We start from the raw sequence: 27,383 nt of genomic DNA on the forward strand, positions 1-27,383 counted from the left end.
CGATGTAAACCTACTTTCTAAAACCAAAGCTCGATAATATTGTTACATCCAACAAGATCAACCTACATGCCATAAAACCGACGCAACGCTCGAAGTTGTGAATTAGAAATTTGACGATTCGGTCGGCTCACGACGAGCGTTCTCCAATTGGTTATACCGGTCATAGGTTCAAACACCTGGACGATTACTTTTCTCTGGAGCTGTGCCTAGTACCTAGTCCACACTATCAACCCAGCTACTTAAAACAAGCTCGAGACCAACTCTTTTTCCTATAAGTAGTCTCATAAGTGTAGCTTCAAGATAAAATCAGAATCAATTTTCCCATCGTTTTGATTTAGTCCCCCTACATAATATGTAGGGTAACACTTTTTTTCTTAGCTACATACCTGTTTTGGAATTGGCGCATCTGTTGAATGCACCTCAGTTATTCAGTTATGAATTTGCTTATAGTTTTAGTCAGCGTCATCTTCCTCAGCTCCACAAACAGGCAAAATTTGGGCTATACCCATGATCTCCATTTGACAGCCACATGAAACGTGCTGTTCCATCGCCACGAGAAGAACTTCTACGACGAGTATTACTTTCTTTAGAACAAATACTGTTTTAATTTTGATTATCTCTGCAGCATGTTCGAATCGACCTTCTCTCCTTATTTGATAGCCGTAAGAAAACACTTTATATGAATCCCCACTTTATATGAACTTGAAGCAGCTCGCTCGTAATTTCAAACACTAAAACGGTCAGTTGGCAGACAGAGAAGCCACAAAACAGCGGTGCATAGACCAGTGGCAGACACGATGGGATAGTGCCGGTAGACAAGCGCCTCATCCCCGAATTTGAAGCTTGGCTAAAGAGAAAGCACGGTGAAGTAGACTCCGCTTCAGAAGTCTAATGGTAAACTGGAAGATAGTCTCGGCTGCAGCGTCACGCCCGAGAACCTAGTGCCTCTGATGTTGATGAGCCAGAAAACATGGAACAAAGTACAGCACATGGCTACCGAAATAATGCAACAATTTCGGTACAGCGAGCTGGCCAGGAGGATGCGCGAGCGCCAATAAGTTCATAAACCAGCAAACCAGGTAAATTGACGATACCACTCTTACAAACTAACTTTTCTATGATATGGACAGCTACATAGTGGGAGGAAGCATACAGATTTGACAGGGGTGGCTCTTCTGAAATAATTTACAGTGGGTCGTAACAGGGACTTATTGCACTAGGACAGTAACTGACGTTGAGTGTAATACTCAAATCACCTCCCGACGAAATACTTGATGTTAGTACCGAGGGGTTCTTATTTTCGTGTTAGTTCCGACATAAGCTGTCTTCTGCGCTTAACGTAAGAATTATGCCGGAGGTATTCATGGACAACTCGACGGATAAGGCCTTCAGAAATATTAAACAAGGACTGTCGTTGATCGTTTGCACTTGTTGAATAAATTCTGCATCTCGGCCAGTTTCAGTATTTTTTGCGTCGCCAGATGTTCCCAATCCATAGCGAACCTTGTGAACGAATGAACGGGTGCACTTAGGAAAATTAGAGATTTCTAAATCGGTGTGATTTGATATAGTAACTGCATGTCTTCTTGATTTTATGTGTTAAGTTGTAGTCCTTCATGTCTTAACTGAAAAAGAGAAAAAACAAAAATATTGCCTTCGCAAAGTTATACATTTTGAAATTAACGGCAGACATGGTTTTGCTTGATTTACGAAAGAATTACTGTTGTTCAACTGTTTAAGGAGGAAATAAAAAATTCACATTTTTAACATTTACACAATTTTTATTGTTACAAAACACTACAAATGACAGGTCTACATAGTCAATTATAAACATTCTGATGTGCCGAGAATAAAATTTGAATAGATTTATATTATTCAAGCCTGCCCAAAAATATGCTATGCAAAATTAAGCTCAAAGTCAGTTATTCTTCACTTTCTTCGCATAGCTCATGCCCATATTTGCTATCGCATATTTTTAAGCAGTGCCTTCTTTCACTCTAGCACTGACATGATCTCAGATAGTAAAACAGGCCATTACCATTACAACTTACACCTCTACTGATACTCATCTGTCTAGTTATCAAATTTTCAATTAGGGAATTGAGCCAGGTGTTGTACAACTACTGGAAGGTGTACACCAATATGGGATTGGTTGACAGCAGCAGGGACACTCTGGTCCAAAGCATGTCGGTGGTTCGAAGCAATGAGGAGGTGGTGAGAAACAACACGATGGTGATGGGTAGCTGCATAATGTTGGCGGAAAACTGGGAGTTGGTGGCCGCGGTTCTTCACAGCAACTCATCGTAACTGAATCTGAGCATAATTCACAGAAAGATTGTGGGAAACAGCGTGGCAGTGGATTGCAACAGCAGCATTTATGTTGTGTTTGTGTGTCCTTCGTTTGTTCTTGTAGCCGTTTTTGTAGTGCTATTTGTTGTTCAGCGCGGCGTTGTTTAGCGTCAGCTCTTCCATCCACATCTAGACGCCATTGTTTAGAGTCCGTATATGGGTCCTCGCTGAATTTGCAGCGTTTTGTTAATGGCACACCTGTTTTTTTCTTGCGATGTCGTTCTGTTTGGTAGTTATCTTTAACTCGTTGCTTTCTTCTTGTTATTTTTACTTCCGCTACCAAAGCGTCCGACTTTCTTTCGCCTTTTTTGCTCTCGCTACTACGTCTGCTCTTATCCTCTGCTGATCGATCATTTCTATAGTTACTGAAACCGTTGTGACCTCCTTCCCTTGATTTTTTTCGTGATCTCTTGCGATTTTGTAACTTCTCTTCATTGGCCACTGCTTCTGATACAGATTGTTCGTCGCCCTCTATAGCTTCAATTTGTTGTGAATGTAATCCTCGTTTTCGTACAGAAATATCTTTTCCTTCCGTGCTTACTAGTGGCGTTCTCTTTTGTCTAGCCTGATTGCTGCTTCGCCTATTTCGTGAATCGTCTTCTACACTTCTGCGTGGTCGTCGTTTGTTTTCAGCTTCGTTTTTTGTTTTTACTTGTACCTTTATATCCGTCGTTGAAAATTGTTCACTTTGTGGTTGCTCTCTATTTGGGTGCGATTGAGGTCTATTTTGCATATTTTTTGTGGATAATATTCCTCGTTCTTCGCTTATTGATTCCTCTTCTGACCGGGTTTCCAGATTTGTTTTATTTACCAATACTTCACTTTCGTGCATGATTTCTCTTAGTTTTCTTCTTTCTTTACAATCGCAGCATAAACAACCTTTAGTATGAATCTGCCTTCGGTTGCTGTTTCTTACATTTTGCCGTTCTTCTACTGAATGACGTCTTGGGTTTGTTTTATTGTCTTGATTATACCTTCCGAACGATCGGTGCCCTCTTTGTAGATCAGCGCCCGAATCTCTCAGCACTGGTTTGGTCCACACTTCTTCTACTTCTAATTTTATATCCTCTATGGAGATTTCTTCCCTTTCGGATTGCTCTTCAGTACTTTGTTCTTCATCCGAATAATATAACCTTGTATTATTGTTTCTTATACTTTGCGGTTCTTCTACTGAATGACTTCGTGGTCTTCTTTTAAATTCTTGAATTTGCCTTCTGAGTGGATGGTGTTCTCTTTTTGAAGCAACGGGCGAATCCCTCCCCATTTTGTCAGTCCACACTTCTTGTGCATCTAATTCTATATCCTCTACGGAGACTTCTTCTACTTCAGATTGCTCTTCAGTAATTTTGTTTTTCTTACAATTACAGCATCTGCAACCTTTCGCATGTTCTTGTACTTCCAATTCTATATCCTCTACGGAGGTTTCACCCATTTCGGATTGCTCTTCAGCACTTTGTTCTTGTTCCGCGTAAGGTTGTCTGCTGAAGTTGCTTCTAACAATTTGCCGTTCTTCTACTGGTCTTGTTTTATTGTCTTGATTTTGTCTCCGGAGCTGTTGGTGTCCACTTTGTGGAGCAACGGGCAAATCTCTCTCCTTTTTTCCTGTGCGCACGTCTTGTAGTTCTAATTCTATATCCTTTGCGGAGATTTCTTCCCGTTCGGATTGCTCTTCAGCACTTTGTTCTTGTTCCGCATATGTTTTTCCTCTGACGTTGTTCCTTATATTTTGAGTTTCTTCTACTGAATGACTTCTGGGTTTTGTCCGCACTTCTTGTACCTCTAATTTTATATCCGCTATGGAGATTTCTTCCATTTCAGATTGCTCTTCAGCATTTTGTTCTTGTTCCGCATGTGATTTTCCTTTGTCGTTGTTCCTCATATTTTGCGTTTCTTCTACTGAGTGACTTCTTGGTTTTGTTTTATTGTATTGATTTTTCCTCTGGAGTTGTTGGTGTCCACTTTGTAAAGTAACGGCTGAATCACCAGGCATTTTTTCGGTCCACTCATCTTGTACATCTAATTCTATTTCCTCTACGGAGATTTCTTCTACTTCGGATTCCTCTTCAGCAATTTTGTTTTTCTTACAGTCACAGCATCTGCAACCTTTTGCATGTTCTTGTACTTCTAATTCCATATCCTCCATGGAGATTTCTTCCCTTTCGGATTGTTCTTCAGCGCTTTGTTCTTGTTCCGTATAAGATTGTATTCTGATATTGTTTATCATATTTTTCGTTTCGTCCACTGAATGACTTCGTGGTCTTCTTTTATTTTCATGGGTTTGTCTTCTGAGTGGTTGGTGTCCTTTTTTTAAAGCAACGGGTGGATCTCTCTCCAGTTTTTCAGTCCGCACTTCTTGTAGTTCTAATTCTATATTCTCTATGGAGGTTTCTTCCCGTTCCGATGGATCTTCAGCACTTTGTTCTTGTTCCGCGTAAGGTTGTCTTCTGAAGTTGCTTCTATCAATTTGTCGTTCTTCTATTAAATGACTTCTTGGTCTTGTTTTCTTGTCTTGATTTTGCCTCCGGAGCTGTTGGTGTCCACTTTGTAGAACAACGGCTGAATCTCCCTTCATTTTTTTGGACCGCACTTTTGGTACTTCTAATTCTATGTCCTCTACGGATATTTCATCTACTTCGGATTCCTCTTCAGCAGTTTTGTTTTGCTGACAATCACAACATCTGCAACCTTTTGCATGTTCTTGTACTTCTAATTCCATATCCTCTATGGAGATTTCCTCCCTTTCGGATTGCTCGTCAGCACTTTGTTCTTGCTCTGCATAAGGTTGTCTTCTGACGTTGTTTCTCATATTTTCCGTTTCTTCTACTGAATGACTTCGGGGTCTTCTTTTGTTTTCTTGGGTTTGCCTTCTAAGTGGTTGGTGTTCTCTTCTTGAAGCAACGGGCGAATATCTTTCCATTTTTGCGCTCCGCACTTTTTGTACTTCTATATCCTCTACGGAGATTTCTTCCATTTCGGATTGTTCTTCAGCATTTTGTTCTAGTTCCGCACAATATTGTCTTCTGATATTGTTTCTCATAACTTGCGGTTCTTTTACTAACTGAATTCTTTGTCTTGTTTGATTTTGCCTCCGGATCTGTTGGTGTCTACTTTGTGGAACTTGTATTTCTTTTTTCATTTGCTCTGTTTCCCAATGGTTTGTTTCTGTTGAAAATTTGCTACTCTTTACCTGACTTCTGTTGCGTTGCGCGCAGTCCCACATTTGGTGCATTTCTTCTCTCAGATCTGGTTTTACTGTTCCTTGTTGTTGCCAATTATATCCCGCTGAAATGTGGCAATTGCATGTGCCGCGTCTGTGGCGATTCCTCTCTCTATCTTGCGCATTTTGGCGCTGCATGGAACAGTATTCTGTTATGGCCCTTGCTATTGCTTCGGCATCTGACAGTTCTCTCATGCGCCTACTACAAGTGCTACAAGAGCACACTGCGCTATGTGAACTGATATCTTGGAGCTTATTTCCGGGTTCCACCCCGTATGTCCTCCCTGCTGTTGTTTTTGCACAGTTGCTGTATTTCTCAGACCCATGAGATCGATTTAATTTCGCTGGTATTTCGCTTGCCTTTGGTCTCGCCTTGCCTTCAAATTCTCTCTGTGTCTCATCCAGTGGTTGTTTGAATTTCAGAGCCCGAGTATTATTAGAGGCACTTAGATCGCTCAATTTTCTCTGTGGTCTCACACCTTTGGCGTTGCGACAAAGGCAGTGCACATCATTGTTGTTTTTCATGCTGTAGCTGCTATGTCGGCTATGAATAACTGTGTTCTCTTTATTTTTTCCATTTCTGCGATTTTTCGTACCTATTATGGCATTTAGTGTTGCTGCATCTTTCAACTCAACGCTAGGGCATTGCCCTGAATTCAAACGACTTTTTTTTGCTCCCATCGCTTTGAGGAGTGAGGCTTAGTATCAATGCTGTTGGACCGTAAACCAATCAGTTCATTAGTGATGCGTTGGGGGAGATTTTTTTTAAATTAGAATTTTTATAAAAAATGTACACAATACAATTTTGCAGACAACAGAACAAAATACATTTTTGAAAAATTTAAATTAAAACATTGGCATTTTTATTTAAATTTTCTTGTGATGTGACGTAAAAGTATTTTACAATTTGAAGGTAAATCAGATTATTAAAAGTATTATTTTTGAGCTCTTATGAGTTTTCTTAAAGATTTACTTAGAAGCTTAAAGGAGTGGTTTGTTGATATCTATTTTCAATAGATAAAAAAAATTCTCGAAAATGAAGGTTTTCAAATTAGGCAAAACTTTATTCCAACAGACACCATAGCCAAATACTTTTGTGATGGAATACCATTTAGTAAGATCAGAATTCGAAATGAATCGAATCGTAAGGGACCATCTACCGTAGCGCTGAGGTGCAGACCGCAAATCGGAGAAGCGCTCTGGACAAAACCTAGCACTGATGATTTACAAATATTTGAGTTGCCTTTAAAAAAATTAGTTTTCTTGATGTTACCTCCAAAATTTGTGCAATTTACGTGGGGCCTGAGGCCTCCTACAAAAAATAGTTTAAATTGTTTTTTAAGTAAGTCACAATTTATAATTTTTTGAACATTTATGGAAGAAAATTAAAAGAAAAGATGAAATGATATGCATCTGTAAACGTTTTATACCAAATTAATTGAAAAGTGCATTTTTCCATTGGGAATTTAACGATAATTTTGAAAACGTTGGCCGCTCGTCTAAATGAGCGATACAAGTTTTTGGACATGGTCGTAAATTTTTCCGAAAATTGGTTTATATGTAGGTTTGAGTATAGAAGGAAATAAACTCAAAAGATTTTTAAAAATTTTTTTATGATATTATAATTTTAAGATTTATTTAATGCTGAAAATTTTGGTATAGATTTCTTCAAAGTAAAATATTTGCAATTTTTTTAAATATTTTATACTTATTTCCAGAACAAAATAACTTCTGAAAAAAAAAACCTCCAGGACAAAATTACTTTTTGAAAAACAAAATTTTTTTTATATATTTTTTATTTTATTTACTTTTTTTTCAAAATTGTTGCGGAAAAATTATTTGTTTTCTTATTTTTTAAAATCAATAAAATAAATAAAAAATAAAAATAGCTGATTCAGTCAGAATCTATATTAATAACTTCACGAAATACTGCAAGTCATTGAAGAATACCGTGCCTCTGCTTACTAATGTATCTACGTAGTAACGCTTCGATCGACTTGCAAACGGACGTATGTAATATGCGAGTACGAATGCTAGCTCTTTGCTGGATTAGCACTTTGCACTGAACTTTCAATGGTTTGCGAATTACGAATTCGACTATATGCAACTTTCAGGAAGTACGCGGCATAGTCTCAGATATTAATGAAAAATATTTTTCCCTCATTTTACCCTACATTACACTCCTTATTGGGTGTTTGGCCGAACTCCTGCTCATATTTGTGCTGTGTGTCTTGGGGCTTTTCCACGAATGGAGAAACCCACAGTTGTATGCAGACTTCGAGCGGCAGATGGTTTTTTATGAGGAGATTTTTCATGGCAGAAATACACTCGGAGGCTTGCCATTGTCGGCCGAAAGGCAACAGCGATATAAATCACTTTTTTATGAGCCGGTGTTTCATGCTCGGATATTCAAGCCTGCGTACTTTGGAATTGTGGTCACACACCAACTCATTCCGTTATGGTGGCCACTCCTTTTCTTTTTCACTTGAAGGGCTACAGAACGATCTAGTTTATATGTTGAGCTTGTTTCTATCGAGACAAGGCCAACATTTTTAAATATAGAAAAGTTCTGTTAGCGAAAAAAAAAAGTTGCCTTGCGTTTGAAATATGAAAACTAAAGTAAATTCTGGTCAATCTTCGACTGTAAGCTTATCAGTTGAACAGTTCATCTGTTCTTTTCATATTATATAATATTAGATACCACCCTCGCCAATACTGGACCAACTTAATAGACTGTTGTGGCTCAGTCGTTCATCAAAATTGCGTAAACTAATATCTTGAAAAATTCGTTTTTTTTTATTTGTAATAAACTGCTTACATTATTTTTCCATGGGCATACAAGTTGTAAGTCTTACCGCAAAGAGGTTGCTCTATTAGGTGTGAACTATTTTTTATTATCGACTAAATAACAGTTTATTTTTTGAACTGACTTTTATATAAGAGAAATAGTTTTTCCACCCTCAATAAGAGTTATTTCCCAATTTTTGTTTTTTACGTTGCCTGATTACTAATAAGTAAGAGCTCTCATTAGTACCAATTATCAAGACCAAAATGAAGAGAAAATATAACTCATCTCATGCAACAGTTTTCACTGTTTCGTTTAATTTTATGGGCCCTGATTTTCAATTAATGATAATTTTATTATCAGCTTTGTTTCACGAAGCAGTTGGTATAACATGCGCAATTTTACGATCATTTCCAATTATAATGTAGTATATAAATCACAAACAAAAAATCGTATTAAAAAAATCAAATGGAACAAAAAATTTAAATCGAACAAAAAATTTAATTCGAAAAAAATATTTGATAAATCTTGTGCGTTAAGATATTTAAATCGAAAAAAAATAAATTAAAAAAAAAATTGATTTTTTTAATTTAAATTTTCAAAAATTGTGTTCCACTTTTTTTAAAAAAATGCATTACGAGAAATGTTTAATTTTCAAAAAAAATTGTTTTTCAAAAATTGTTTATCAAATGAATTTGTGCATGAAGACATTCGTCTGCACTATTATGCATTAAAAAAAAAAATCAAATTGAAAAAACATTAAATCGAAAAACATTAAAAAAAAAATTTTGAAATTTATTGTAAATTTTCGAAAATTGTGTTCCTTTTTTAAATAGTATATTAACAGTGTCTTTGAAAAAAATACATTAAGAAAAAATTTAAATTTTCAAAAAAAATTGTTTTTCAAATATTGTTTATCAAATGAGTTTTGTGCATTATGACATCAATCCGTACTCCCTTCCAGAATGTTAATTAAAAAAATAACTTATTTCAAGTCAAAATCAACTGTGAGTCTGCCGACTTGAAAATTGCAGTTTCGAGAAAAAAGGGTTTAAAGTTATCAGTACAATACGTATCAGACTGAAAATGGCTGAACCAAAATGCGAAAAAGAAGCATTTATACGCTTTTTTCACTTGAACGCTTTATTTGTAGTCAAAGCTAATTTTTTCAAATTTCCTCATGGATAAACAATGTTTTCAAAATTTTAGCAATGTAAATTTTATTGTCCGGGTAAACACACTTAAATTTATTTCATCCTATATTTTCAAGTAAATTTAACCCATACAATTCGCCTGTTCTTCGTTCCACACTCCTTCGTTACCACACTGCGCGCCGACTTCAAATTTGTACAATTAATTTCAACAAATTTAAAACTTTGTAAATGCCTGTCATTTGAAGCTTTTGTTGTAATGCTACTTTTATCCTCCTTGCGCTTTATTTTTTTGTTTATTTGCTTCTTCAGACCACTTGAAGGATGAGCAGCAAAAGCAGTAAAAGCGGGAAGATAAAATTTGGGCAGCCTAAATGCACAAACTTTTTAATTTAAATCGAATTTTAAATCGTCTTCCAGCTGCACCCAAAGGCGGACGAAGTAAGCTTTCTCGCCGGATAATAAAATGTTTTTTCGGCAATTTTATCGCTATTCAAGAAAGACTTATTTGTCTTACATTGAGTACATCAAAAATGTAAATAAACGCAGAGACACATAAATAAACACCATAAACGATTTTAAAAACTCAACCTTAAATAGACAAGTGAGTTACGAATACACTAAGAGCTTAGACACCACTGGCAAGCGCAGGAGAAAAGAATTAGATACTCTTAAAAACTTAATCTTAAATGAAAAAAATTAATAATAGAAATAGCGATAGTGGCGAAAATATTTGATTTTTTCGTATTTGTTTTAGCTTATCTATATTAGCACGAAAGCATTTTGGTGAATGTCTTGAAGCCTGCATTTTGAAATCTGAGGTGCCGAATTAAAGAAGGGTATGAAATAAAAGCGGCCGCCGTAGTCGAATGGGTTGGTGCGTGATTACCATTCGGAATTCACAGAGAGGTCGTTGGTTCGAATCTCGGTGAAAGCAAAATTAATAAAAACATTTTTCTAATAGCGGTCGCCCCTCGGCAGGCAACGGCAAACCTCCGAGTGTATTTCTGCCATGAAAAAGCTCCTCATAAAAATATCTGCCGTTCGGAGTCGGCTTGAAACTGTAGGTCCCTCCATTTGTGGAACAACATCAAGACGCACACCACAAATAGGAGGAGGAGCTCGGCCAAACACCTAACACCTATGTATATCTGCTAGAATTCTCGGGCTGATCCTTTTCTACTATTTGTTACACGAAACCGAAATGAAATGGATACTGAACAATCGAGTTTAGCCCCACAATTAGCAGCGTCAGTTTTATTTGATTTTTTCGTTGCCTCGTAGGCCCTGGCAGCCACGCTTCCATTAAGTTCTTAATTCAATGGTATCGAAATGAGCTGTCACCTGCAGTATGAGCTTTGTCAATGTAGAATTAATTTAAATGTGACAATTTCGTAATTAATTCTATCTATAAGTTCTATCTTTGCCTAAGAAGACGTAGAGTACACGAATAGGGAATGTCTTGTAGCTTGAAACACACATGCTGGCCTTACACCAGCTCTAAGACAGCTGAAGCCTATCTTCGGTGTATTTTCCATAAAGCCAAGGCTAATCGAAGTCGTTATATTGATGCTTGGAACAAAGTAGATTTTCTTTTCTTTAATTATAAACTCCGAAGTTATTCAAGCGAGCCCTGGAAAGAGGCTAGTCCGATAATAAGGTTATTAAAAACGGCAACTCCATTTTCATCATCTTCAGTGTATTTCAAATGGCTGCACTCTGCGAAGTATTCTTTCCATGAATATTTGGAATTAGCAAAAGTATGTATTATCTTTCAGTGAAATAGAAAATATATTATCAATTTTCTTGAAATTTAAATTTTCAAAAAATGTGATGAGAATTAAACTTCCATACTTTTATACGTATTTAAAATGTGTGTGAGTATTAATGAAGATCTGGAGATTCGCTCTTTCTCTTTTCTTCCTCACTACATATATATTTAGTAGAATATACAAAGCAAATGAACAAATTAAGTGCACATCTGGTTACAGTTTAGGTTTCCATTTTATCATACAAGGACCTTGTACTTCAAGTTCGACATTATTCTTTACCACAGTTCGATGGCGTATTTTTTGATAACTTACAAATTAGTAGAATGAACTCAATTTCGCTCACGAGCCCTATTGAATTGAAAATCTACTGATAACGCAGTTTTTCTCTCTGACAGTTTTTGTCTCAGATTTATTTTTTAAGGACTTTGAGGTTTTAAGGATATGAATAATTCAAAATCTATTTAGAAATGTACAATGTATAGTAATATAATATAAATAATTGAAAGAGAAAACTTTCTGTGATTAAGAAAAAATACAATAGTTTTTGTTTTTACTTGTTAATGAAAAAGTCCTTCTGAAATTGTATCCCAATCAGTCTAAGTGTAATTCTAGAAAACGCCAGACAGATACAGAGAAAATGCTCTGCAGTATCATCATTCACCCGATAAGATAGGCATATTAAGTCTTCAATGATTTGCATGGTAGCCATATGTTGACCACAGCCGTTGTGCCCTGTGATTACACCTACCAGTACGCTCTGGTCCTTTCTACTAAGTTTTAGGAGAAAGGTCGCTAATTTCCTGTTTTGTTCTTTCACAAAGCACTTACATGCTCGGTAGGGGCCCAACTCAGACCAACGCGTTCTATGGGTAGATCCCATGAAGTCGTCAATCCATAGTTGAATCGATGCGGCATTGGCACCTAAAAAGGTTTCAGGGCTTGGTGGTATGATTGCATAGTCTTCATTAGACAGTTTGTTAGCCAACACGTTCCCTGTAATACCGCAGTGTCGAAGCACCCAGATAAGACAAACTTTGTTGTGTTTTGCAACACTCTTCAGTTTTGCCTTATATTCACCGATTAATTTTAAAGACCAGCGTGGGTTAGTTTTGCAGTTAGTCTAATCTTAATATAATTCATGCTACAATAAAAACAATATATTTTAAAGTTTCAATCTTTATATACAGTTAAAAAAAATCATAAAATTTGTCACCAAATTTTGAACTTAGAATTTATAAAATTTATTTTTTGGTACGCAGTGTTATAGCTCATTTAATTCAAATGTGACAAAGGGAAAATTTTAAGTTGCTCGAAACTCAACAGAAATATGTAGTTAGTTGAAAAATTATTAAAAATCCACGGGAATTTTCAGGAATTTAATACCGGTTCTACAATATAATTAAATTTCAAAATTTTATATAAAAACAAAATTTTTGGTTTTTGAAATTTTGGATTAATTTTTTTATTAAATAAAATGATACTGAGTGATGGAAATATTTATTTTGACCTTGACACATTGCATTGCTGGTCTGTTTGTGTACTGCAGCTGACTAATTCTCAAGTATTTTCAAAAATATAAATCTTCCGATAAGGTGATTAATTTTGTACCACCGTGCATTATATTACTCAAAGCTATGTTTTCATACAAGGTTACCAAAACGATGCAGCATGCCAACAATTTTGAACATTGTAAAAAATTCGGTGTGAAAAAACTTTTTTCACGAACTGTATGTCAATAAAAATATTACATAACGAATTCCTATTAAACTATGTGTTAAATTTGAATATAAAAAAATATTCTGTAAATTTCAAAACCAATGTATTTGTACTGGGAAATCCATGTATTTGTAACGATGTTACTTTATTGCCCAATAATTTTTGCATTCTTACTTCTATGAACCAATTGAAATGGCACATATTGCACGGCCGCAAGGAAAAAAAAAGTTGCCGAGCGTATTTTCGCAATATTACCCCTTTTTCCTATTAGAGTATCATAAGGCAAATAGCAAATTCCAAATACTTTTACATTAGGGTGGTCATGATTTGTATGGAAATAATATATTAAGTTTTTTCCGGAACACGCTCTAGAAACTTAAGATTATCATAAAAAAAGTGCTCCCACATTAAAAACATATGGGGTAAAATAAAGAAGGTAAATAATTTCTTACTATTCGGATTGCCATTGTAGGCAATGAAACATATTTTTACCTTTTTAAAAGTATTTTTATTTTTTCCAATGTAATTTTCAAGAGCTTTTATACTCATTTAACGCTGATGTACTTAGAATATTTTTGGAGAGCTGGTTAAAGGCTTTTTCGAATGTATTCATCCTAGTGCACGATTCTAGCAGCGTCACATGAAAAGGAAAGGATTAGGAACTTAAAAAATAGTATTTACAATTATAATTAAATTTATTTGCAACGCTAATGGATATTTGGGTAATTCCAAGTCACAATTAGACATATCTAATTAAAAAATACAGCATCTAGTGTCTAACAAATCATCAAAATGAACAAATATGCAAACTATTACAATCAGAGAAGGTATGTAGGTAAACGAAGATTAAAACGATTGGCGATAATATACAATAAAAAAAAACAATAAAAATATAAAAAAATTATAGAAAATAATGTAATATAACAATTTGAATTTAATCTGAAGCAAAATTTAGTGCTTATCTAAAATTGGTTAGAGAACAGAAAATCACAATACTACTTTACATATAATGACTTATGTTGAAATTTCATAGATTGTAATTTAAAAATGGAAATAAAAAAACACAAATATACATAAAATGAGTACATAAGCTCTGTGAAAAATCCCGCTCTAGTGAATACTATCATAAAATTGTAATGTACAGGCATATATATGTAGTTGTTGCTACGATTGAGTAGCTCATTTCTTTGACTCCTTGATGCGCTTCGACTTTTAAAATGCTTTAAATTGGTTGTTTATCTCACGATTTTGACCACCAAAGGAGTTTTGAAAGTATGAAGGTCTAGTGCATTCACTACAATGTGTTTTGGAAAATAAAAAAGTCGTAACTAACTTTCTTGCTTTATATTCATGCGTAAGGGGTTAGGGGTGTGGTGGCCGCCGTAACCGAATGGGCTGGTGCGAGACTACCATTCGGAATTTGCAGAGAGAACGTCGGTTCGAATCTCGGTGAAACACCAAATTAAGAAACACATTTTTCTAAAAGCGGTCGCCCCTCGGCAGGCAATGGCAAACCTCCGAGTGTATTTCTGCTATCAAAAAAGCTCCTAATAAAAATATGTGCCGTTCGGAGTCGGCTTGAAACTGTAGGTCTCTCCATTTGTGGAACAACATCAAGACGCACACCGCAAATAGGAAGAGGGTGTACGCGCCAATTATATATATATATAAGGGGTTAGGGGTAGTCAGAGGCCCGAGAAAATGATGATTTTCATACATTTTTTTTTTTGCTAGTCAATTGCATATCACTGCAACTTGACTTCAGCAAAATTTCAAAAACAAAAATTACTAATTGTAAAAGTTATCGCTGTTTGTGTGGGACCCATTTCTCCAGAAGCCCCTTGCGGTGATCATCACAAGTTATTCGAGATTCATCTAAACTCAATCGGACAAGAGAAATTAGTTTTATTAATAGATAATCTTGTGCCCGATCGAAGTTTTTTCTCAAAATTAACAATATGGCGGGCTCTGGAAATATTTTTCAGATTTTTGAGAAAAAAACCGAGAATTGAATGTTAAAAAAAAATCGAAATTTTTGAAAAAAAAACTTTTTTATGTTTTTCAAAACTAGTATACATTTTATTGAAATTTACCAAACAGCTTTTAAAGTACAGTGATCACCAGTTGAAAAACCAAAGTTTTGAGAAAAACGCATTTAAGGTTTTGCTACTCGCTCTCAAACGCTCCGGAGTGCCCTAGCGCCCTTTGTTAATTGTGCAATATCTTGAAAAGTATTTGTCGGATTCACTTCATATTTTTAAGATATTATACTAAAAAAAAAAAAAAAATGCAAAAAAAAAATCAAATTTTTTGGATAATTCTGATTACCCCTAACCCCTTAACGAAAATACTATAATAATTTTTCGAACTTCAGACTCAATTTGGAAACTCTAAATCTTATTGGATTGGTTTAATATTTTATATTTAGTAGTTTCTTGTGCAACCTCATATTTCTATAGCATGTCTCGAACAATATAATAATATGAATATCAATTCCGAAGTAGCTTCCACCCTAATATACATACAATAATATAGGACTTCTGTATTGCTCATACCCAATGAGCCATGTAATTTTCGACATAGCATTTTCATTTGCCCAGTTCAATTGAAATGTTATTAATCCCACAATTGGCACAATTAAATAAGGTAAAATAAAAATGTGTGCATACTATGTGTTAACATTTATTGCTCTTAAACATCTGTAATCATAAAATTAGTTGCATAATTTAATTGAAAGCAAAACAATAACGCTCATACGCCCAGTGCAACGCAATGGCTTCACAATACAATGTAGAGGCGGAAGCCAATATAGATGTGCAGCTAAGTATAGTTGCATATTGCGTACCAGACTTTTAGATACGTGTCTGTGGTGGCTCTGACTATACCCTATAGGGCGAAAAGCGCTTCGGAAGCGCTTCAGAAGCGTTTCGTAGATGCGTTAAAGCGCATCGCTCTTGTTTCACATACCGCATCTTTTCCCATTGGCATGTCATTGGAAATTGGCGCATCACTTTCATTTGAACGTTGCGCAGATAATACGCTTCCCGAGATTCGTGAAAGAGGCGCTTGTAAATGCCAACTAATAATGCAGGAGTGATGTGCATCGAATATGTAACTAATAATGCAGGAGTGATGTGCATCAACTACGCGACTAATACTGCGCTATAGAGACGCATCTAAGAATGCGAAGGATATGTGCATCGAATATGCATCTAACTATGCTGGAGTGAAGCACACCAAATGCGCGGCTAATACCGCGGTGTAGAGGCACATCATTTTGTTATCCAATAATGCGAGTGAGATGGGCATCGTTTCCTACGTTTCTATGTACTTACATTGAACTAAAACAAAAATTTGGGTTGTTATTGTTTTATTATTTTTTTTTTATAAAGATACAAAATACTTTTAACGAAGAATTTACTTCTGTATTTTGTTACACAAATTAAATGAATGAGATTTATATTAAAATAAGGATGTTTCCATTACGCTACGTTAATGTTCATATATGTACATACATATATGTTTCAAAATAAATTTTTTTTACATAAGGACACTGGAATTCATTTTAAAATAAGGAAGTTTTCATTACGTTACATTAACGTTCATAAATGGTTAACTTAAAAATGGTAAAAAAATGTGATGAAGGTTGAGTCTTACATACAAAATAAATTATGGTAGATTAAGATATGCTTCGAAAATAATTAAGACTGGTTGGATTTGTTTTTATACATTTTGTTTTTCGCGGATCGGATCCCCTTCCGCATTTCACTGTCAAATTTGGAGAAATCCATATCGGGACCTTGAACTGCACCTGTTATATGAAAATAAGGTAAATGTATAATAATACTTCGACATTGAGTATATAATTTATCAAATATCGTACGAAAAACTATTTCGTTGAAAAATTGAAGAGATTTGATTGCAAATCTTTGGTGACGACCATCCCAATTAATGAAAGGCATAGTAGATTCAGCAAATAAGAAAGGAACAATTTTTCTTATCGGAGTAACACCTACGGTATTGCGTACGTATGCCACCTGAAATTATAATAAATACCTAACTAGTTAATAGTTCTAATATGACAAGGTAAATATTAAGCAATACCAATTCGTCCCGAGGATACTGCGATAAAATGTTGTCTGCAGACTTAATCTCTTCAATCGTTTTGAACGGCAAAATGGTTAAATTCGATGTTTTTGGTAAGACCTTCTGAACAAGTTTTTCGAGAATCACACCTTGGGTTGCCGTACTATTTTTTATTGTTGATACATCTGTTTTTAATTGTGAGATATCTGCTCTTAGCTCTTGCAGGAACTTAGTTAGCTCCTCGTTCTCAAGTTCTGCCAAAAGAAGTATACAATTTTAATAAAAATTAGGTATTAAAATAAAAAGGACCGTAATGATATTTACCAAGTTTTGCACATTTTGCTTTTAGCTGGTTATTCACCTTATCTGAATCGCAGAACATTTCCTTTTGCGATGCCTTCGTTACAAAACTCTTCTTCATTCCCTTCATTCTTCAAGTGGTCACCCTTTTTTAGAAATAATGTAAAATTGGTACAATGACTGCCCTATCCCCTATTGGCAAAAAAATACATTTGCTAATTAAGTTTGTGATTGCAAATATTTCTTCATTATCACTGAGATTGCTTACATATGCAATCCCTAACGACGACATTGAATGTACAGGTTCAGTGAAAAAACTACTTTTATTAAGAAAAACCCTTCCTACAATATATTCCCGACCTGCCTTATCTTTGAAAAAACCACAAATTTTTATAGGCACAAATGGTTTGAAGTAGCAATAACAATCAGGTGCATCGATACTCAAAAAGAATTCGTTGAAGTTGTAACTTGTATATAAAGGGGAATTTGAGTACGCAAACCTATGAGAAACTATTTTCTTCCCCATGCCGATTCTATTTTTAATTGATACTTCGTTTCGTTCATTAATTCTGTTACAAATTTGTTGTAATATAAAGTTGGGCTTTCGGCAATCTTTTTTCAGCACTTGTAGATAGTTTTCATACTTGTAGGCTGAAAATGAATTAACATTTCCAAACAGTTGAACACAACTTGCAATATGAAGCAGATTATGCACATTATAGCTTACTTTGTTTTCGCAATAAATATATTGAAAATTATGAACAAATACCTCCAACATACTTTGCACACAATCTAAATTAGCTCGACATTTAGTAGATGAAATAAGTCTATAAGAAGAATGAAGTAGAAGGAAATGTGTGTACAAGGTATCACATAGGAAGTTTTTAAAAAGAACAGGACCTACATATAGAACTACTAGCCTGAACTCTGTAGCCTTCCAGCGGCATAGCTCATTGAAGGAACGTGGTTTCCTTTGGAACTCCTTTGGAATGCAGTTTCTTAAAGATAAGAAAAAATTATCCATATCTTGTTTTCTTTCTCTTGAAATCTTCTGAATCTTTCCACTACATAGTTTATCATTCCATATCAAAAGTAGCATTTTTCTAACAACCCCCAAGTCAATAAGATGCATCACGTCCAAAGGGAACTGACTGATCATTCTAACATTTAACTTTTCTAAAATATGTTCATTGTGTATAAACATTTTTAAATGGAATTGTGGGTCCCTTCTTGCCCTGAAGTCGTCGTCCGTTCTTAAGCTCTCAACTGTTACGCTATATGTCAAGCGCTTCTTTTTTTGTAAAGTTTGTTGTGTGCAATTGGAACATTCACTTTTTTGCATAGCCTGTTGAGTGCACTTGGAACATCCACTGGCAGAAGTATGACCTACTGTTCCGCTAACGAAAGCGCGAGCGGGAGCATCGCATATAATTGCTCGTAGCTTAATAAACACTGTGGAGCATCCCAGCTCAATACCTCTTTCCTGTAATACCAAAAATTCCTGAACAAAATCAAATAGGAAATCGTTAATATCTTCAGGTTTTTTTTTCCCAATGTAACACCCAATTAAAAATGGAGACATATTGGTGTGGTTCGCTACTGATCCGAGAATTGGCCATAAGGAATTCGAAGAACTTTTATATAGAGGAAGCCCATCTATACCAATATCTATTTCTAAAATATTTTGACCCAGAGGAACTTCTAACTGTAAACATTTTTTAATGCCCTGCTCTAACCCATAATGAAAATATTCTCCAGGTTTTACTTGACGCGTACAAATCGCTTGTTTCTCGAAAAGACCACTTGTCGAAATGGGGACATTAAGACCAGATTTTTTACACAAAACAAGCATATCATTAACAGCAGCTCGCCTTATTTTATGCTTCACCATCCATTCTTTAAATCCCGAAATAATATCGAATGACGGTTGCATTAAAGGCATAAGAATCCTCTCGTATTCTGGATTTTCCGGAACAGAAATTCCATTGACTTCGACATTTTTCGTATCGTTGCTTAAATTAGAGCGATTTGATGAATCTTTCGGGGCTTCCTCGTCTACAGTTTTCAAACCATTCAATTCTTTGGCTACAAGCCGCTTAAAATGTCTTTTGCTATAGCCCAAAAGCGCATAACTCATTTTACCTGTCTGATGCACTTACTTTCCTGCAAAATAACACTTTAATTAAAAGTGGTAAAGTCTGGTTTTGAAATGAGATGTATACCTATGCTGTACTAAACCGGAATGCACTCTGCTCACCTAGGAATATGCCAAAAATGCAGCACACTGTTTGGCTCCTAATGCCAGGAGTTTTTGCCAAGTGAATATTTACCTACCAGATGTTAAATAGGTATAGCAAATGGGATATATTTATATCTAATTTATACTTCAACAGAAATATACTGTACTCACCTTGAAAACGCCAAGCCAACAAGAATTGGAAAAAATCTGGAAAGTTCCCACTTCTAATCCAAACCAATCTGAATTTGAGAATTTAACACTTTGTACATTTATTAATAAACCACACGTATTTGGTTACAATATTTCAATTTATTGACCTATTTTTATTAATTTATTTATTCTGTAAGTCGCAAGAAACACGCACGTGCAGAAAACTGAACTTCTCAACTCAAAAAATGAAAACAAAATGCCAGAAACATATGTTTGTTTCAGTATGCTCCAAATAAGCGCTTGCTGATTTTCTGCGCATTAGGTAGTGTATACGAAGCACTTTGCGGTAATCGTTTGGTTCAAAAAAGCCGACGATAAACGACACAACCAAGTGTCTATTTTTCATCGTGTTTGGAAGTGAAAAGGTAGCGCTTCAAAAGTGAAGTTTAGAGAAGCGCTTGAATAAATTCTGCTGGGTAAACACGTACACACATATACACATTCACGCACGCATACAATGTAATGTGCCTATGCTTGCCACTTTGCATGGCGTACTCGTGGTAGACGCGTAAATAATGTTGACATTTAATATGATAGGAGTATAAATAATTTTTAAATTAAATATCAGCACGTTGTTAAGCATTTTGTTGTTGTTGCGGTTGTTGTTGGTGCACATGCGGCGGATATGGGGCGTAAAACATGCGTTGAACGGAAGCAGGATGCGGAAATAACGCCATAAATTTAGTTGCAAATGCCGACAAAATAATAACCTAAAACACAACACAACAACATTTACTATTAAATTAACATTGAAAGTCACCAGTATATTTTGTGGACAGTGTGCGCAAATAATAATACTATCGTTGGTGCTACGCATAGACGTATATTTATATGTAAGCTTAATTGTCCTATCACGGCGTGCTGACCGACCGTGCCATTAGCTAGCATTTTATTGTGGCGGCAGTGTTAAAAGCAAAAAATCAACAATAGAACGCATTACAAAAATATTTAGTACAAGCACGTAGGCAAGAGGGCAATGTACATACATACATGCATACGTACACATGATCCAAATAAGGCCTTGCAGTAGGTGCTGATTAGTTACACAGGCCATTCTATGTAAAATAGGTTGCTGAGTGCGATAACCTACATAATTCTTTTTGTAGTATAGTTTTCGAGATATCATCATCGTCCTTATCTCCCATTCAAGCATGGATCCTGAATAAAGCATTTCGAAATGGCCCTGTTTTGGGCTAGCCATTTTAGTGCGTTCCACGATTTCCCGCATTCACTGACTTCTTTTTGTAGCGACCTTATCCATTTAGTCTTACGTCGGCCCCTCTTGTGGCTTCCTTGGAGATTGCAATCAAGAGCTTGTCGAGAGACTTCCGTTGCATATTGTTGCAGTGTGTAGCCTATCCACCTCCACTTTCGTAATTTTATATGGTTGGCCACTGACTAAAAGTTGCACCTTTTATATAACTCATTGTTGCTGATGACGTTTGGTCACCACACCAAAGACATCTGTTTCCAAATTTTGAAATTTTCCTATTAATAGTCGGTTACAATTTAGGTCTGGTATTCATAGAGCAGTATGTCATCTCAATATTGCTCTATGAATACCAGATTTGATTTAAATAGTCTAATTTTTGTTTGGAAGAATAGTTGTGATGAGTTCCAGATTTGGGACAGCTGAGCATATGTTCCAGTTGCTTTATTAATTCTGACCAGGATATGCTTCTCGTTTACTTTTGGAGCCTGCTAGGTGAACCAGATCCATCGACAGCGGAAAAAAATATTCATGCTTCAAAGGTTACGTTATGCACCTGGTAGGATCAGACGGGTGTTATTTATTATGAACTCCTTCAAACATCTAAAACCATCACTGGCTATCGTTACCGACTGCAGCTAATGCGTTTGAATCGAGCTCTCAAAGAAGAGCTGAAAAGGCGGGAATAGAACGTAGACAAGATGAACTGATTTTGCTGCATGAAATAGAAATATTTAGAGGGATTGGATTGGGAAATCTGGCCCCACCCGCCGCATCCACCAGACATTGCACCTTCGGATTACCATCTGTTCCGATCAATGCAGTCAGCCTTTATTGGAGAGCGGTTCACTTCTTCGCAAATTAGCTCTATGATCAAGCCAAAATAACTCGAATTTTTAGTCAGAAGAATCTGTATGCTTACTTTTAAACTAACTTATTTAATCCAGAAGTTACTCAAGGAACTTAATGAACTCCTTGTTTGAAATCTTAATTTTTAGGGTTGTGCCATAAAAATTGGAATACTTTTTGATTTCCAATTTCAGCAGAACAGACCTAAAATAATTGATATGATTACTAAATCATAGACTAAAGCTAAATTAGATTTTTCTTAGAAATAGAACTTCAAATTACTAGGTTATGTAAATGGAAGATCAGGAAAGAACCAGGAAAGGGTTAAAAAAAATACAAACGAAGGTTGCCTTTTGTTTTTTACGCCTTTGCAACACTACGCGTGATTAGCTGTAATTCGATTTTATGAGAATTATTGGAAAAAATGGTATTTTTAGCTAAGGTATGTAAGCTAAGAGCTTTATTTGTTCTTTTTTCAGTGGGTTAAAAAGTTCATCTCGCCCAAAAGACGGAATTAACTCGTTTTCAAACCATTTTCGAACGATAATTTATTACGATTTTCGACATGGATTTTCGAGACAAGAGTGCATTCAACAACTTACTTCGACTTTTGACATTGAAGCATGACTTTTAGTCCCTGTAAAATGCTGGTGCAAAATGAAAACTGTTCAGAGACGGTTGTTGTGCGAGAAGCAATCGATGCTGTATGACGCGAGATAGATGCATCCTTGGACTTAGTGGCACTAACGTACATTTAATATTACTTGAATATTTGGCATGAAAGAAAATTTATTCTCATTGGATACCAAATAATTTGACAAATGCCCAAAAATAATTGTAAAGAAATAACCAAGAAGTTCGGCCACGGTGATGGGTATAACATCGTAACAGGTGACGAATCATGGGTCTTGGGAGAAGCACCTCTAAGGAAATCGTCAAATAGTCTTCCCGAACACCAAAAATAAAATGCGGAATCAACGTTTTTCGACGCCTGAAGAAACTGTTGAAGCATTTAAGCAGCACGTTTTGAAAGTATCCACTTCTGAGTGGCAAAAGTGTTTTGAAAATTAGTTCAAGCGAATGCAGAAGTTTGTTGACTTCCAAAGAGAATATTTTGATTCAGAAATGTAAAAGTCAACCCTCGCATTATGCGACCTTGCGCCCACAACTTTTCTATACTCAAATTCTGTATGTTATTGAAGTTTCCCACCTGCTCATTATCGGCTCTTGTTTGAGAGACTAATTATGCATATTAATTCCGTCAATGTTGCCAAACCATGGCTGAGTTAACAGTATGCACCATTTTCTCATATTTATCGTTTGGTAATTAACACTAAATTTAAACAACAGGGCTATGGGTGCGCCGTGAGTGGAGGTGGAACAAATACATTAAAATCCTGTTTGCGTACTCACAGGAAAAAAACCTAATTCAGCAAAATAAAATTACGCTGCTCCATCAACTCAGGTTGCCAATATCATACAAAAACGAAAATGCCTTTCGCTCTTGGTGTGTGTGCGTGTGTGACCTGCTTATTAAAAGTAGACGTCATCGTTAATATTAAACAAAATTAAGTGACATCGAGGTGAGCATTCTAATGCAACAAAAGTTTGGAAGCCAGTGTATGGCCCGTTTGCGGCACTATCATGACATGACTTAAAATTTTCAACATAATTTCTGGCAAAACCAAAATAATTATTTATTGTACGTGCACATGAATGTAAGCAAATGGTGAGCATGAAGCGCGTAATTCTGACTTGACGTGTTTCATTATGGGCATTTTGCACTTGGTTTTAAAAATACAAAAAAAAAATGTTTAAGTGAAAAATGCATACAAGGTGAAAAGTTAGAAAAGATAAATGATTTGGGTGAGATTTTTTAAAAAAGAAATAGCTATTCATCTAAACGCTTAACTGTCTCGTAAGCCTCTTAAACTTACAAACTCGTGAAACAGCCTCCAAATTTACATTTAACATAAAAAAATGCCGTTGAAAATGGTCTAGAAAGCCATAGCAAGTGTGCTCTATCAAAAACACGGGTCTACGAGTGGTATAAGGCTTTTGTAGAGGGCCGAAAAGTCGTGGAAGATTTGCTCCGATCTGGTCGCCCACCAACGTCTTCAAGGGATGAAAACGTCGAAAAAGTCAAGGAAATGGTGCTGGAAATCCATCATTTAAGTTAGGAGGATGTAGCTTGTGACCTTGGCGTGTCTCATGAATCAATTCGCAACATTTTACACCATCAATTGGGCATGGCACGCGTGGCTGTTCGACTCGTCCCAAGAGAGTTGAAGTTTTTTTTCAAAAAATGCATCGGAAGAAGATGGCTGAAGATATGCTTGAGCAAGTGAATTCGGACCAAATGTTTGTCCAGCGCATCAAAACAGGTGGTGAGACGTGGATATATGAGTTTGAGATGCAAACCAGTCAACAGGCGGCTGAATGGCGCTATCCATATGAGCCGAAACCCAAAAAACCACGTCAAAGTCGGTCCAAAGTGAAAGTCATGCTACTCGTTTTCTTTGATTAACATGGTGTTGTGCATTCGGAGTCTCGGAATTAATTCCAAATGGTTCTACGGTAAATAAAGAATATTATTTGGAAGTTATGAGGCGTTTGAGAGAGAATGTGCGTAGGAAACGGCCCAACGGTGCAATTTGTGGAAAAAGAACTCATGGATCTTGCACCACGATAACGCACCGTCTCACAAGGCTCATATTGTGAACACTTTTTAGACCAAAAAGTCGTCAAATATCAGCGAACAACCACCGTATTCACCGAATTTAGCTCCCTGTGGCTCTTTCCCAAAACTTAAATTGCCACTCCGCGGATGCTGCATTGAGTCGATAGAGGCCATTAAGGAGAATTCGCTGAAGGAGTTGAAGAAGATCTCTTTAAACGCATTTTAAAGGTGCTTTGATGACTGGACTAATCATTGCCATACGTGTATTGCTTCGAAATAGGCTCCATATTTTGAAGGCGATAAAATAATTTTTGATGATTAAATAATAATTTAGCGTTTCATTGAACAATTTCCGATACTTTTTGAATAGAATGAATATATGTAAATGCATAATATGCATACATGTATACGTACATACATATATTAGTTGGGGGAAAAGAAAGTCTTTACTGTAAAATATATATGTAAAAGGTTTAAAACTGTTTTATAGTCGATCTTTAGCTGCTACGATTACTAACATATTATTTCTCTGATTGTACCGAAATTTTCTTTAACATTAAGAAGTACTGAATGTAATAAACAAAAAACAGCAAACGATTTTTTTAGTGTGAAATATCACCTTGTCAATGAGCATAAATTATTTGATCTATACTTTACGAGAGCTCCTCCTCCTAGTTGTGGCGTGCGGCTTGATGCTCCACAAATGGAGGGACCTACATTTTCAAGCCGACTACGAACGGCAGATATTTTTTATGAGGAACTTTTTCCTGGGAGAAATACACTCGGAGGATTGCCATTGCCTGCCGAGAGGCGACTGCTTTTAGAAAATTTGTTTCTTCTTTTTGGTCTTTCACCGAGATTCGTTCCCTCTGAATTCCGAATGATAGTCAAGCACCAATAACCCATTCGGCTACGGCGGGCGCTATTTACCGATAAAATAGTGGATTTCTTTTTCCCCAATCTAATATGTATATATATATATATTTTTTTTTTCGGTGCGCAACTATGTTCTCGCTGTTTTTGGCTACTACTTTTTCCCATCTTTCTGGTAGATCTCGTATACCGTCGTGGTAAAACTGTTCATCTTTTGAAACTATTCACGGATCAAGCCATTTTTTGATGCCTTCATATGAACGAAACTGCTGGTCAATATCTGGATAATATGGCGGGTGGGGTAGGATTTCCCATTTCAGTGTTTCCAGGTAGGTTTTAACGGGTTTGGCAACGTGAGGCCGAGCGTTGTCATGCTGTAGAATCACTTTTTCATGCCTCTCTGCGTATTACGGACGCTTCTTTCGCAGTGCTCGGCTCAATCGCATCAATTGAAGTCGATACCGATCCCCAGGGATGGTTAAGCTTGGTTTTAACAGTTCATAATAAATAACACCAGCTTGGTCCCACCAAATACATAGCTTAACCTTCGCAGCGTGAATATTCGGCCGAGGCGACGACATAGAAGCATGACTGGGCAGCCCCCATGACTTTCTTTTTTTTGGATTGCTGAAATAAATCCATTTTCTATCACCCGTCACGATGCGATGGAGAAAACCCTTCCTTTTTTGCCGCTGGAGCACTTATTCACAGCCGAAAAAACGACGTTCAACATCCCTTGGTTTCAACTCATAAGGAACCCAAGTTCCCTGTTTCTGAATCATTCCCAAAGCATGCAATCGCTTGGAAATGGATTGGCGTGTAACTCCTAATACTGAAGCAAGCTCTTCTTGACATAGATCCTCATTGAGCAATGCCTCCAATTCAGCGCCATCGAAGGTTTTTGGCTTTCCTTCACGTAGACCGTCGTCAACATTAAAATCACCATCTTTGAAGCGACGGAACCAATCTCAGCACGTTGTTTTACTTAAACCAGTATCTCCATAAACTTTTTGTAGCTTTCGATGTGCTTCAGCTTCAAAATCAGACATTTTCACAAAACCAAAAGTATATGATGCCAAATTAAAATCACTAATGTGTCGAAGCAGTTTGTTTACCATATTTACTGGCGGCATCTATTGACAAACAGCGGAAACTTAGTCGCACACCTAATATAGGTATACATATATTGTATACAATATAAACGTAATTAAATCTTGGTTGATAGGCAGATTTTGCACCATTAGGATTTCAATCATTTATGTACAGTTGTATAGCAGTCGGTTGGGGAAGTCCTGAGCTCTTCCAAATTGCAAACTTTATCTACAGAATTGTGTTCATTTTTTTACAGGCATTTTCTATTAGGCGAACAAGAAGAAGTCGCAAAGGGTCAAGTCCAATGATTTCGGTGGTTGTGGTTATACTCCGGTGGCATTTTGGTAAAAATTCAGATTTCTCGATATTTTCTTTTGTAGCAGAATTTCGCCGAGCACACCAAAACCCGTCCAACTTTTATATCTGGCCAACTTAAATTAAATATGTAATATAGCTGAAGCTGTTAATACAAAAACGTAATTGAAATTCGAATGTAGGTTAGTTGGTCAGGTTGCTTGTATAAGACCGGGCACACGGTGGCCCTAAGGCCCATTGTGTTAAGTTGCAGAAACCACTTAGATCTTTTTAAGAAGGTAACTAGTCCCTCCAGTGAGACATTTTACAAATTTCCCAGGTTTTCAAAGAAAAAATCGATGAGATATTTGGTACGGCTTCTTTGAAGTGATGGACATTCACAAAGCAGGTATTCTACTGACTCAATTTCTTTTTCATCTCGACAACTGTTGCAGAAGTCATTGTGAGGTACACTCATTCTACTGGGTAGGACAATAGTACAGTGACCCGTTAAAACACCTGTGAAGACGCTGGTAGTTGATCTGTTGAATTCAAGCGCA

General features: G+C 36.2%; 1 protein-coding gene and 1 long non-coding RNA gene across 2 annotated transcripts; both read right to left on the minus strand.

Moving 5' to 3' along the window:
* Positions 1 to 2,092: 2,092 nt before the first annotated feature.
* On the minus strand, positions 2,093 to 6,247 carry LOC129248843 (trichohyalin-like). The gene has a single exon (XM_054888456.1). The coding sequence runs from the start codon at positions 6,245 to 6,247 to the stop codon at positions 2,093 to 2,095; it is 4,155 nt and encodes a 1,384-aa protein (XP_054744431.1).
* Positions 6,248 to 16,549: 10,302 nt separating this feature from the next.
* On the minus strand, positions 16,550 to 17,146 carry LOC129248001 (uncharacterized). Its single transcript, XR_008582590.1, has 3 exons — positions 17,095 to 17,146; positions 16,874 to 17,027; positions 16,550 to 16,801 (listed from the first exon to the last, which is right to left on the minus strand). It is a non-coding gene; the product is annotated as an uncharacterized LOC129248001 (long non-coding RNA).
* Positions 17,147 to 27,383: the final 10,237 nt, after the last annotated feature.

This window comes from Anastrepha obliqua, chromosome 5 (assembly GCF_027943255.1).
Source record: "Anastrepha obliqua isolate idAnaObli1 chromosome 5, idAnaObli1_1.0, whole genome shotgun sequence".
NCBI classification, from domain to species: Eukaryota; Metazoa; Arthropoda; class Insecta; order Diptera; family Tephritidae; genus Anastrepha; species Anastrepha obliqua.